The 14612-nt window shown below is 35.4% G+C and overlaps 1 protein-coding gene across 6 annotated transcripts; it reads left to right on the top strand.

Annotated features, from left to right (window-relative positions):
* The first annotated feature begins 2739 nt into the window (after positions 1–2739).
* On the top strand, positions 2740–14527 carry LOC131349057 (uncharacterized). Of its 6 annotated transcripts, none has more exons than XR_009204033.1 (5): positions 2740–2893; positions 6066–7405; positions 8130–8253; positions 10408–11445; positions 13607–14527. XR_009204033.1 is itself a non-coding variant. In XM_058384396.1 (3 exons), the coding sequence occupies exon 1, from the start codon at positions 8263–8265 to the stop codon at positions 9649–9651; it is 1389 nt and encodes a 462-aa protein (XP_058240379.1). In that variant the 5' UTR covers positions 8260–8262; the 3' UTR covers positions 9652–10285; positions 10408–11445; positions 13607–14527. The 6 variants fall into 6 exon arrangements, 1 of the variants encoding a protein (XP_058240379.1); XR_009204034.1 differs by having other exon boundaries at positions 2744–6261; positions 6406–7405; XR_009204035.1 differs by lacking the exon at positions 2740–2893 and having other exon boundaries at positions 3755–6261; positions 7272–7405.
* The last annotated feature ends 85 nt before the right edge of the window (positions 14528–14612 follow it).

Below are 14612 nucleotides of genomic sequence, written 5' to 3'. Positions count from 1 at the left end.
ATAACAATAATTAGAAAACCAGACCAAACCAAAAAATTAATAGCTAACATGTATTCAAGGTCAATATATTTTTTTATTATGTAGGGTTCGGTTAAGTGTGTGACTAATTCAGACAGGAGAATTTATTTTAGCTCTGGAACCCAGTTAATTTTTTTATTTTTTTAAACTGTAAAGCTAATCTTTGTAATGCAAAAATTCTTGGTTTATAGACTAAATCTGTGCCTAATACACAACCCAATTAGGTGAAATAAATCTTTATTGTTGAATGTTGATGCATGTGGCTCTTAAACCAATTTTGAAAGCATTGAAATTATTCTTCACTTTAATGTTTTTGTCTTATTTTATTCATTATTTTTAAATGTATTTTAATTTGTTTAAATGCATGTCTTCAGGTTCAAAAATACAATCAAAACATCTGTGATGAATGGCACTGAATTCTTATTCAGTTATCTACATTTTTACAACTTACTGAAACAATTTAAACTTTAAAATGATATTAATGCAGGAAAAATTACCTGAATATACAGTAAGCTTAGTTCCTTGTCCAAATACTATTTTCCATCCTCCCACTCCTGAATTAGTCACGCTCAGTGATAGTCTCACACACTTCTCGGGGGAGCTAAATGCCTGACTCCAAACAGTTCAAAAACTACAAAATTATTTTTTATTTCTTAGTTCAAGATTTTGGTGTGTAGACTACAAATGCAACCAATTTGTTGAGGTGCGATCAATTGCAAGTCAATTCTATGTCTAAAATCCATTTCAGTGAACAGAAAATACAGCTCATGATCTCAATTTATAGAAATTTGAAGAGACACAAGCATTACAGTTCAACTCAATTTCACCCAATTTTTAAATTTGAACTTACTTGAATAAACAGTAACCTTGGTTCCTTTACCGAAAACAATCTTGTTGGAGTACGACACAAACTGATATCAGCCTAGTCAATTATTTTACAACTACAAGAGGCTGTAGGATTTTGTGTGAGGTTATAGTATTTTGAGTTAGGTTAGATTATTTTAGTACTTGGTGTTATGTCAAATGTTCAGTTGTGTTTTGACGTATTTAGTGTTTTACAATTAGATGATAAACAAGCTCAGGTCTGATAATGTTACAAATACATTAGTATGTAAAGAAAAGTATGACAATCAATTTTAAAATAAGTTAAACCATACTACCTGAATTTACTATCAGCTTTGTTCCTTTTACAAACATAATTTGTCACCCATTAGTCACACACTAGTGAAGCCTCCAACAAAAATATACTTCTGCTGCATGGACTGAATTCTATTAAGCAATCACAGGCAGTACAAGGCAAACTTCATGTCTTGATGTTTATAGTTATTGAACTTTGTCTTTTTATGTCTATTAAATGGACATTACCTTCCCTCAAACCTAAATATACCATTACTCACATCAAGACAAGAATTATCCAAGGTCTTTAGAATATCCAAGGTCTTTAGAATATATATTCTATCCACCTCCAGTAGTCACACATTGTGAAATTATCTAAGAAAAAACTTCTACCTCACACAATGTATCAAATAAATGCTGGCTCAAATTGTACAATGAATGTTGTCTCTCTGTATAATAGACATGGTTACTTATCTAAAATAAGTAATACAATTAAAACATTACCTGATAGTGCTGTGAGCTTTATTGCTTTCCCAAATAATAGCTTGTGTGTGTTAGTCACACAGTCTTATACAGCCACACAAAAACATGCAGGCTACTAACAGTTACATACACTAGTTTGATGTTTTTATCCATTCAACTGCTTTAAACTGGTCAACATCATGGAAAACTGGAATACACCTTGGATGGGATGTCAGGTTATCCACAACAGGACATCATGCACAAACACCATTTCTCTAACAATAACCCGAGGCCAATGGTAATGCTACACTTCAGTGTTTTCAAAAGATTGACCTTGAATAGATGTTAGTTATTAATTTTTGTTTTGTTTTCTAATTGTTATCCAGAATGTAGATTATTCTGACTGAATATCCAGCATTTTTCACCAAAAGATATATTCTTATTGCATCATACAGTTTATATCATACTAGATTTAATTTGTCAGTACCATTGGTAATTTTTGTTAATCTCCTTTAGTGACCACATAAATAAAATGTTATAAATTTGGGGTAGCTACCATACACACTTCACAATTTAAAAAAATTAACTTCATTTTTACACTCTTCCTAATTTGTGAAAGAAAAATGTGAACGACTTACTTGATTCTGTGCTTAATTTGATTCCAAGAGAGTCTGTGGGATGACTATGGAACCTGCAGGAGATAAACTTAGATTTAGATAAACTAAATTCTATGCTTCATCAATAGAAACATACTTGTCCATATGCTTGTGTGTGTCAAGGTTAGGGTTAAGGGGTTGTATGTGTGTGGGTGATTGTGGGGTGACTATGGAATACGTAATCTTCAGGAGATAAACTTTTAACTTCTATGTTATCAATAGAAACATACGTGTCCATATGATTGCGGGGTAATAAAGGTTTACGAACCCTTTCAGGAGATAAACTTTGTGTGTGTGTGTGTGTGTCAAGATATGGGTTAAGGGGTGTATGTGTGTGGGTCTGGGAACACTGCATTATGTAACCTTCAGGAGAAATGTACAACTTCTATGTTTAATCAATAGAAACACTTTTTTCATATGCTTATGTGCGCAAGTGTGTCGGGTGTGTCACGTAGAGGGGTGTTGTGTGTGTGTGTGTGTGTGTGTGTGTGAGATTGTGGGTGTTGATGGTTTACGACCCCTTCAAAGAGTTTGATATAAACAGTTTTTCAAAGTTGAGCTCACATTTAAATGGTATCCAGTTTTATAAAATCAGTGCAAACTAAGTTATTTAGGTACTCTAGTGATGTCTTGGAGGAACTGTAAGTAAAAGTTGTATTATTTTACTGTATGTATTTTTGACAATATGCCAGTGTTACATGTCAGTACTAGCTAACTAACATAAACACAGTCAAATTTCACAAAAACATCAGAAGGTTTAGAAAGATGATCTAAATTGATAGACATTGTTTGATATAATGCTTTTCTGCCAACTATAATCTGTGTGGTGATGCTTTAGGGAAAATTCAAACTGAATATATATATTTATAATTTGTTCAATGTCAGCATTTGCACATACCCAAGCATGTAAGAATATGTTTTCTCAAAATTTGTTAGCCACTTAATTCGTATAAGTTCAATAAGTTTGATTCCAGAACCAAAGTACTCCAGTAGTCACACACTGTTATTTTCCTGTGCAATAATTTTCTGGTTTTAAGTGTCACTGTTTTGGTGCCATATATTATCATATCTTATTTTGAACAATGACTGTATAGTATAAATCTTTTAACAGGCGTTTTTGCACATTACAATATCCAGATATTAACGTTACAATACTGGGTACCAGTACTATTTCTAGGACTTCTACTCAGTCCAGTTTCTTAGAAACTTTATAATGTGATGCCTCAGTCTGTCTCACTAAGCTCTTGATATACAAAGCAAATATTATGACGCACCTTTTGTGCAAAGTTTAAATTTGTTATCTACTAACAATTTAATGTCAGTAACTTATTTGTATTTACTGTCAGCACTATGCCAGTGCCAAAGAGGATCTTATTTCCAGCTCCAACATTCACACATTATGAGAACATGCAGCAAAAACTTTTTTAAATAAGAACTGAATTTTAGCAGTAATTATTGTTCCACTTCAGCAGTTTATCTTACTTTATCATAATATATATATATATTTTATTTTAGTGGAATTTCTACTTGTTTCTAGTTGAATAATTTTACATTACACATGTAGAATAAAATATAGACAGCTGATATGATTTTATGTATTTTAAGATTTGCATTACATAGATTAGCTTTACAGTTTAAAAAAAAAAAAAAACTTTTCATAATGTACATAAAAGGCTTACTTGTTTCAACAACTAACTGGGTTCCAGAGCTAAAATAAATTCTCCTGTCTGAATTAGTCACACACTTAACCGAACCCTACATAATAAAAAAACATATTGACCTTGAATACATGTTAGCTATTAATTTTTTGGTTTGGTCTGGTTTTCTAATTATTGTTATCCAGAATGTAGATTATTCTGAGTGAATATCCAGCATTTTTCACCTCTAAAAGTTAGATTGGAGAGCATAGAAGTTCTGTACCCTCTGTCAGATCCTCTAAGTTGTGAAACCACTTGGGAGACCCAATGATGACTAAGGGAATATGTCATATTCTGGACATAAACTTATACAATATGTCATATCAGTACAAAACACATGCTTATGTACATAGGTGTGTCACATACAGGGGGTTTGTGCACGTGTGTGTGTGTGTCACGCACAGGGGTGTTGTGTGTGTGTGTGTTTGTGATTAAGAGTCTGATGACGTAGGATTATGTAACCTCCCCATCAATCATCCTCATCGGTTGAAAGGGGGGCGGGATATTGTGACGGATACGTTTTTCTGATTGGTTGAAAAGGGGCGGGACATTGTGACGTGGACGATTTTGATTGGCTGTCAGACCTGTCAAAATCGAAATAATGAAATATACCACCCATCCCTCTCTCTCTCACACACACACAAAGTCAAAAACCTGTTTTTTACAGATGCATGTGATTATCTGGGCAACATTTAAAAAGGCTCATGGAAATTTGATATCTACATTGGCAGTCAGAAACTCTTCAAAAATGTCAGCAGGGAAAATTCATTATTGCTTTTTAGAGATCAGATCATTTAGAGAGCCTTTCAATCCTAGTGTAATCTACACAGCCACACCTTCAAACTGGTCCTGCAAGATAGGATATGATAGGATGGATATAATATGGACTGTCAGAAAAGAATTGCAGCACAGTGGTACAATGACCAGCAATGCCAGCTCCAGGGTTTCCAAATCAACCATTAGCTTGGATTACTGTTTGAGTTTTGCATTGTCCTCCAGTGTCTATTAAGGTTTTCTTCATGGTCTCTAGATTCCCCTCACCTCCCATAGCACAGTGGTAGGTGGATTGGCTAGGGTAAAATACACCCAAGCTGTGGCTGCCTCACACATGCCACATGTGGTATCCACAAACATTTAGCCATATACTGTAGGTAAGATATGCATAACATTTTATATGCTACAGTAAATATGCTATTTTAGTACATGTGTATGCTTTAGCACACACTATACCACACAGAAACACACACACAGTCAACTGAGACTTTTATGAATACATATGTAAAAAATAACCAGTTTATGGCATCTTGAATAGGTTACATGCATGTCACAAATTGATCTAAATTATGAAATAGCCTGGCCTGTTCTCTTGAATTTGAACATCCTGTTGCTGCCGTGTAATAGCCACACCCTTTTTACACATGGTTAGTCTAATCTACCTTAAATACACTGGAATTTGACCAGGAAACAGTAAATCCCAATTCACTAAGACAACAATTAAACCTTTCAGGTCTGTAATACAGATTAATATGCTGCTAATTATATGAATAAACATGACTAGCCTACTCATGGAAGATACAAACTTAATATAAAGCTTAATATATAGTCATAATCAGGAAATCTTCATGGCATGTCAACACACATTTTTGCCTTGGCCAAGAACACTGTTGTCTCATAAATCCTGCATCATTAATTAGCCTATTTATAGAATTATGCAGCCTATTAATAGATCTGCCAATGAATGAAATTACTTCACAGCTGCCTGAAGCCTGTATTTACCCACAATTAACACTAACCCTTATTAAATTGGTCAGAGAGATGATTAAACAAATTCTAGGCCACAAATAGTTAACTAAAGCAATAAATGTCAATACACACAGTGCATATAAAAGTCTACACACCTCTTTTGAAATTGCAGGCTTTTGTGATAGTGTATTGGTTAGTGCAGATAGTAGCACAGTGCTACAACACTGTTCGGCCACTGCACAGATGATCACATAATGCACCCAGTCACATGGTCTGATGAGACCAGTGAGGCTCTGAAAGACTGTTTTGATACAACTGTGTGGGATTATTGAGAATTTAACAGACTGTGTTACGGGTTATATTAAATTTCTAGGCTGTACAGTGTTTTCCCATGTATCAACCCTGATATAAAGGCTCTCCTTAAAGAGAAAAAGAGGGTTTTTAAATCAGAAAATAAGGAGGAGCTGAAAAACAGAGAGTACAGAGAGAACTGAGAAAGAAGATCAGGCAAGGAAAAACCTGCTACAGGAGGAAGATGGAGGATCAACTGCAGCAGAACAATGCCAGTGGTGTGTGGTGTAGAATAATTTTATCATGTCTGATGTGTGTGTGCAAAGGAATGTGCCATATATGATATACATGTATGACCTGTTTAGCTTAACGTATAGCCTAGTGAGTGTTTAACTTGTGTGCATTGGAATGTGACCCTATAGGGTAAAGTAAGCTGGACTTAGGCAGAGTGGCCCCACCATTGCATACTCAAGGGGGGCCCAAATAAGAAACGGATGTTGGGAGGACAGGTAGGAATGTAGAGTGAAAACTAATGGGAGTCAAGGCATATATAATGGGGAAGACGGGTTGGAGAGGGAGTTGCTTTGAAAACCAAATCAGGATGTTATTGCATGATAATAACAGCCTTATTCTTCTGGCACCAAAACCCAATACTCGGAGTGATTTCTCCAACGATTGGTGACCCCAACATGATTGGAAAGGACAAAGGCATGGCTGATCACCATGGGCTTTCTTGGGGAGCAGCACAAACAGGTGCCACCTACACTGTAAAAAATGTCCGTAGTTTTAACGGTGAAATACTGTAAAGTAGCAACGGTAAAAACCTGTAAATTATAAAACATGAAATTACCGTGTAATTGACAGTTTAATACTGTTAATGTAAATACAAGAAAGTTTGATACTTTTGCATGACTGCTTTTTAAAAACTTTAACTTTTTTACCCTTCTGTTTTTTACAATAAATCACAATGATATGGTCAACAAGAATGTGTGTACCTCTAAGAAAATAAACCATTTTAGGCCTGCCCTTGTCTCTCCCATTAATAATATTACATGATCATTTAGATTTTAATGACTCCTTTACATTCAGAGAGGACTATATATATATATCATTTAAAAATATCATTTAATATAGGCCTATATTATGACCTATATGTTGAAAAACAGTTTTTTTTTTGGAAGTTCAGACTTGTCCAGTATGTACCATTACGCTGCATAATATAAAGAAACAGTAATTTTAACAATCATTTTGTGTTTTAAAATTATTGCCTATTGACATGTCCAATCAGCGCTCTAGACGTTACCTCACATGCGCCGGCGCCTTGGCGCCTTTTGCCCTTTCAACTGGCGTTTTTTCTCGGGAACAGCAAACAATGGACCAACCTCAGTGAGCTGCTAATTTTTTCCTCACAAAGTCTGTCTGGTGAGTACAAATAAACTCATTCTGTAAATTAAAGTTCAGTAATTGTTTTAGTTATTTGAATACAGCTTTTGTGATGTAAAGCGTTTATTTAATTTTCTTATCTTTAACGCCATTATAACTCACATGATGTGGACCTGTTGGCTGTCTAGATGGTAACGTTTTACCAATTTTTAATATATATCCTAATACATTGGAAATTAACGAATTCGCTCTGTTTTCTTTGATTTGAAACGTTTGTAACGCAGTTTAGTAATCTGGCGAGCCAAACTTCATGTGTAAACGATATCTCACATTGTTTATTAGTCGAGTTCATTATGAGGACGTTTTAAATATGCATTAAAATGTACACTTGCTGCTTTTGTAGTTTAACAGTGCAAAGTCCGAGGGAATATGTTCTGCACTGCAGACTGCATTGTAACGAACCTCGTGCCATTTTCAATTGTGTCGCAGTTGATTGCAAACAGTCGTTTTCCAAATATGGAGCATTTAAGAGTCATTTTTATCGGCGCCATAACAGCTCTACGACTGCTGTGACTGCATATGCAATGGTTAATACGGCCTTAACATGCAGTATTTCACTATGTAGTCATCAGTGCCAGGATGTGCCCAGTCTTGTTGCTCACTTAAAGAACCATATAAAGGAAGGTCGCGCAGTTTACTCTCCAGTGAGAGGGTGCAAAAGTGCTTTTCAAATAAAGTCTTCTTTTACCTCTCATATGTCTAGGAAGCACAGGAACTGTTCAGTTAACAGCATTAGTGATTCACATCGGCCTTCTGCATCAGAGATACCGGCTGTTTCAACTGAGCAATTTCCTGCTGACCTGGATCCAAATACAGGCGAAACAGAAGTAAGTGAAATGGGCTCAATTCCAAATTTTGACGATTTGTATTTGAGAAATGTTAGCCTTTTTTATCTGAAATTACAAGGACAGTTTCTTCTTCCAGCTTCTACAATACAAAATATTGTAGATGAGATGCAAAATATTCATGAATTGGGACAGACATATACTTTTAGTAAGCTACATTCACTTTTGCAGAATTTGTTGTTACCCAATGAGACAATTTCTCAAATCTTTGCTACTGTGAAGGAATCAGACTTGTTTTCTGTGTGTCATAAAGGACCTATGCGAACAGAGTATTCAAGAAGTCAGACCTTTAAAAAAGTATTCAAATATGTTGAACCAAAAAGAATACTTTTAGGTAGAGATGAGAATCGGACAGAGCAATTTGCATACTATATACCTGTGAAAGACACATTGAAGTGTCTGTTAAATTCAGATTTTGGGAGGAATTGCATTTCAGTGCACTTGCCTGAAAAAAACTCTAGTGATGTACTTTCTGATTGCACAGATGTCCAAATACTGAAGTGCAGGGATTTCTCTCAAGACAATCCAAGCCTCCAGCTACTGCTTTATCAGGATGTTTTTGAGGTGGTTAACCCTTTAGGGTCTGCACGAAAAAAACACAAAATTTTGGCTGTATACCCCTCTCTTGTTAATTTGCCAACTCATCTCAGGTCAAACACGGAACATATGCAGCTGGTTATGTTGTGCAAAGAGAAAGACTTTAAAGAATTCGGCCATGAAAGTGTTTTCTCTGAGTTAGTAGCAGACCTGAAAAACCTTGAGGAAAATGGAATTACTTTGTCAGATCAGTCTGTTATAAAAGGCATTCTTTACTGTATTGCTGGAGACAATTTAGGATCGCACTGCATTGGTGGATTCACCGAAAATTTTAGTCAGTCTAGCTATTTTTGCAGGTACTGTTTAATTACTAAAGAAGAATTCCAGAGTGTCGACCCAAATTTATGTGGTCCGCTACGCACTGTTGAGGGCTACAGTGCTGTTTTTAACCAATTACAGACCGAAAATGAAACAGTTCAAGGCATAAAGTTTGATTCAGTTTTCAACTCTTTGAAGAACTTTAAAGTGTGCCCACCTGGCTTGCCACCTTGCCTAGGTCACGACATTTTCGAAGGCGTGTTGTCTTATGTTGCTCTTTACGTCAAGTACTTTGTTAAGAAGTGGTTTACTTACCCAATTCTTAACCGTCGAATCAGGCAATTCAAATATAATGGCTCTGATGCTTTCACAAAACCTTGTGAAGTCACTTCTCATGGACCTAAGCTGGCAGGTCAGGCCATTCAGAATTGGAATTTTTTACGCCTTCTTCCTGTTATACTTGGCGATAGTGTGTTTGATCCTTCAGATGAGGTTTGGCAATTAACTCTACAGCTAAAGGACTGATTTGCAGAAAATTTCAGTGTCACAGGTAGCTTATTTGGAGGTTCTTATCCAAGAATACTTGGAGTCTAGAAAAGCAGCCTTTCCGGAAGTAAATCTTAAACCAAAACATCATTACCTGCGACACTATCCAGGTCTGATGCTCAAATTTGGCCCATTGATCAGATTATGGACAATGAGATTCGAAAGTAAGCATAGTTACTTCAAAAGATGTACCAGACATTTGAAGAATTTTAAAAATTTGTGTCGCACCCTTTCTGAAAGGCACCAGTTGTTTCAGGCCTATTTGACAGCTGGGTCTTGTCCCCCATTCTTGTATATGAAAGATAGTGGGTTTCTGTGGAAATACAGTATAAAGGAACTGTATACAAAAAGGGTTAACTGTTTGTCATTACAAATGAGGAGACAGTGGAGTTTGGTGAACTTTTGCTCATGTTTATCACAGAGCAGCGTGTGGATTTGCTGACCAGGGTGTTTATAGCAGATATTCTTCCTGAGTATCATTTGTACTCGCTGAGAAACACCAGTGTTTCAGTGTCTGAACATTGACAGCTTGCCTGACTATTACCCATTGACATCTTACATGTTGCAAGGATGTAGGGTAGTTCCACTAAAGCACAGCATAGTGTCTGATTAGGTCAGTACAAGTCTTTCACTGTTATCACATTGGATTGGATGGGTAATTGATGCTAAAAATAAAATACAAACCAAACTGATATTTTTTGCATCATAATATTTCACTGCCTGTTGTTTGCACAGCTGAATAGACCTGAAAAAGACTGAATCACCCCACATGTTGAATCATTTACACACCTGTATCATCATCCCCATCATGTGGCAAGGCTTCCACAGTTGCTTCAGACTGGGCTGACAATTTTAAAATACCATGGCAGAAGTTTCCAGAAGCATTGATTCAATGTTTAGAAAGGAAGAAAAGACCAAGCCCAAGATTACGACGAGATATGGTAAGAATTGTCGTGTCTGAAATGATGAAGGTATGTGACTGTCCCAGTAAACAAAGCTCTACAGCTGTTGCCAAAAAGATGGTGGCCAAATACCCTGCATCCTTGCAGGATGTTATCGAAGGTGATATAGCTGGATCAGGGTATCATTCGCTGGTCAAGCAGATTCAGAATCGCATAGAAAATGTGAAGAGACCCAATGTACCGAAAATCAAAAAACGCAGCAGAACAGAAGACTCTGACACAGAGGAGATTCCTGCTGAAAGAAAGGCAGTGGTTCAAGACACTTATGGCTGCGTGAATTGGGATTTAAAATTTATGCCGCTCAATTAGACTAGAGAGCCAGCTGGATAAACAAGAAAGGATGAAGACCAAGTCTAAAACACTAAATGTTGAGCCAGAAGAAGTTAGCAACCTTCTGAAAGCAACATACTTTTCTCAACGCAAAGACAAACAACGGAGCAAGCATACAACAGCTTTGTGAGAACTGGCCTTTTCTATTTCAAGAGACTGGTATGTGTGTACACTTCAAGCACCTACGGGAATTGATCTGAAGGAGATGTTCCTTAAAAGCTTGGATAAAAAGGGACAGCGGCTTCTGAACTTTAAAACAGTTGGTGCAAAGAAGACAAAAGTACTGCAAACTGCTGCAAAACTAGATGTTATGAGGTTTCAAACTGAGGGATGCAGTGAAGATTTGAAAGATGTGATGCTGCTTCTGCTTGCCTACTTTGATGAAAAGGAAGAGGTGATGTTCATTATGTGAAAGACTCTTGCCTTGTTGAAGATGTGGAGGTAGACAAGTTACCAGCAACACCCTGCATCATTGTCTGTGGTAAGTTTGAATGAATAAAATTTAGTGTCATATTTTAACATTTAAAGAATAGTTCACTCAAACATGAAAATTCTATTATTTACTCACACTTAATTTGTTCCAAACCTGTGTAAATTTCTTTCTTCTGCTGTACACAAAGATATTTTGAAGAATAACAGCAACCAAACAGTTGTGGGGCAACACTGACTTTCATAGTAAGGAAAAAAAAAAATCTGGAAATCAGTGGTGCCCCCAAACTGTTTGGTTACAAACATTCTTCAAAATATCTTCCTCTGTGTTCAGCAGAACAAAGAAATTTATACAGATTTGAAATTATGTGAGGGTGAGTAAATGATGACAGAACTGATGACAGAAACTAGACCTTAGACACTAACTTAGCGAGATAAGAGTTCACCCAAAAATGAAAATTCTGTCATGAATTATTCACCCTCGTGTCGTTCCAAACCTGTAAGACCTTTGTTCATCTTCTGAACACAATTTATGATATTTTTAATAAAATCCGAGTGCTTTCCGAACCTCTATTCATCCATCCATCCATCGACAGCAAGGGTCCTACAGGCCCAGAAAGCTAGTTAGAACATCGACAAAATACTCCGTGTGACATCAGTGGTCCAACCGTGGTCTCATTTGTTAACATTAGGTAATGTATTTACTAAACTGAACTAACAATGGGAATTACATTTGTAACAGTTTAATCTTCGTTTTTGTTAGAAAAATACAGTTGTTTATTGTTTATTCATGTTAGATCACAGTACATTAACTGATGTTGAAAGTAAGCAAGATTAATAAATTCTGTAGAAGTATTGTTCAGTCTTAGTTCATGTTAAAGGGTTAGTTCGCCCAAAAATTGTCATTAAAGGATTAGTTCACCTCCAGAATAAAAATTTACTTATAATTTACTCATCCCCATGCAATAAGGTGTTCATGTCTTTCTTTCTTCAGTTGCAAAAACATTAAGATTATTGAGGAAAACATTCCAGGATTTGTCCAAATTGCCATTTTGTTGCAGATTCAAAGATCCCAGCTAAGGAATAAGGGTCTTATCTAGTGAAACGATTGGTTGTTTTCTTAAAAAAAAAAAAAAAATAAAATTTATATATTTTTTAATCACAAATACTTGTCTTGCATTATGAGATGAGTGTCACGTTACATAATCCCAATGAAATTCACTATATGGAGAAAATCCTGAAATTTTTTCCTCAAAATCCTTAATTTCTTTGCAACCAAAGAAATGAAGACTTGAACATCTTTGATGACATGGGGGTGAGTACATTTTCAGTAAATTATTCTGGAAGTAAACTACTCCTTTAATTACTCACCCTTATGTCATTCCAAACCTGTAAGACTTTTGCTCATCTTCGGAACACAAGTGAAGATATTTTTAATGAAATTTGAGAGATTTCTGTACATCTATTGACAGTCTCTGCAACTAGCACTTTCAAAGTCCGGAAAGGTAGTAAAGACATCATTAAAGTAAACCATGTAACTCCAGTGGATTCACCTCAAATTATGAAGTGTCGTGGCTGCTTTGTTTGTGCAAAAGAGCATAATTTACTACTTTTCATTTTTGGGTGTACTAACCCTTTCATTGAAGTTGCTAACTTAAGTTAACAAATGATACCTTATTGTAGTGTTACAGAAACGTTCACCCCAACATTAAATGGTGAAAAAATGACATTCTAAATCCATTCTGACTTCTGCCGATCACAAAGGATATATTTTCAAGAATGTTACAATGCTGATTTCCGTAAGATTTAATTAATATATGACTTTGATTACAGTAATACTCTCTACAAATGTTTTGTTGTGGTTAAAGGTATATTTCACCCAAAAATGAAAATTCTGTCATTTACTCACCCTTAAGTGGTCCCAAAACTATGAATTTCTTCTGCTAAACACAATATAATTTGAAAAATATCAGTAACCAGGCAGTTTCAAGTCCCCATTGGTTTCCATAGTATTTTTGCTCATACTATGGAAGTCAATGGGCTCCAGTAACTGTTTGGTTACCCACATTCTTTGAAATGTCTTATGTTCAACTGAAGAAGGAAACTTACAGGTTTGGAACAATTTGAGGGGGAGTAAATGACTATTTTTTGGTGAACTAACCCTTTAATCTATATTTGAGGGCAACATTCCGTCATTACCTTCTCTTTTTTAGGTGCTTCTTCAGCATAAACCCAGAGAAGGCCACCAAAGTTGAATCAAGGAAAAACAAAAAAACAGCTCCCAGTGAACCCCCAAGTCCTTACACTTATAGCAGACCTTGCTGATCACGAATGGAGAGCAGATTAAGGTTGGACAGAACCTTTTTTTGACAGATGTCTGAAGATTCCGTTGATGGTGATATTGCTTTTCAAATTTGAGTTATCTGGATTTACACTGGAAGATGCTTGAACTTTTAAGGTTGAAAATGACTTAAATGTGAGTGCTTTTCTCTAAAAAACCATTTTTATTTTTGCCAAAATACTGTTTTGTACTATACCAGTAATGATTGGAGCAGCTAACAAAACATTGTGACTACCTAAAATAAAGTCACCTGTTCATTAATATTTAGTAATAGTATCTACACGTATATTTTTTTCTTGGATTTCCTTATTTGACCTGTTTGAAAAAGGAATTTCTAGAGTGTGTTAAAAGAGTAGTTCAATTATATTTACATTACTAATGATTTACTTACCCATAGGCCATCCAGGATGTACATCAGAACAAAAAATTTTTAGGAAAGTTAAGATTGATGATTAAGGTTGATTAAGATTCATTTTAATTTCTCTTCTGAAGTCAGTAAGTATACAATTTGAATGGATTAAAACAATTTCTACATTTAAGTTTTCCTACAGGATGTTTTGTACATCTTAGATTGTACGAAAGCTGCATGTTTATGCTTTCGAAGCATTTGGTTCATGATTAATACATTCTGTTAATAGAATGGTGTGTGGTCTTGTTCAGGTCATTGAATGTGTTTCTTTCTGGTAAAGATTGTAATCATTTTAAATGTTGAAATACATTGTTTTACTGCTGTTTTAAGGAGAAGATGGTTGTTCGAAGTATGTATTTATTTCGAATGTTTACTTCTTATGTTTGTGGCATTAAAATAAAAAGTATATTTGCTTTTCATACCAGTTCTATGTGTTCTTGTTAAAATTTACAAAATTTCTTTTACTAAA

Source organism: Hemibagrus wyckioides, linkage group LG29 (assembly GCF_019097595.1).
Source record: "Hemibagrus wyckioides isolate EC202008001 linkage group LG29, SWU_Hwy_1.0, whole genome shotgun sequence".
NCBI classification, from domain to species: Eukaryota; Metazoa; Chordata; class Actinopteri; order Siluriformes; family Bagridae; genus Hemibagrus; species Hemibagrus wyckioides.
The sequence above is the reverse complement of the archived record's forward strand: the minus strand, read 5'-3'. Positions and strand labels throughout refer to the sequence as shown.

What these genes read in the sequence shown, in the direction of transcription:
- LOC131349057 (XM_058384396.1), top strand. Translation starts at nt 8,263, where the DNA reads ATGGGCTCAATTCCAAATTTTGACGATTTGTATTTGAGAAATGTTAGC.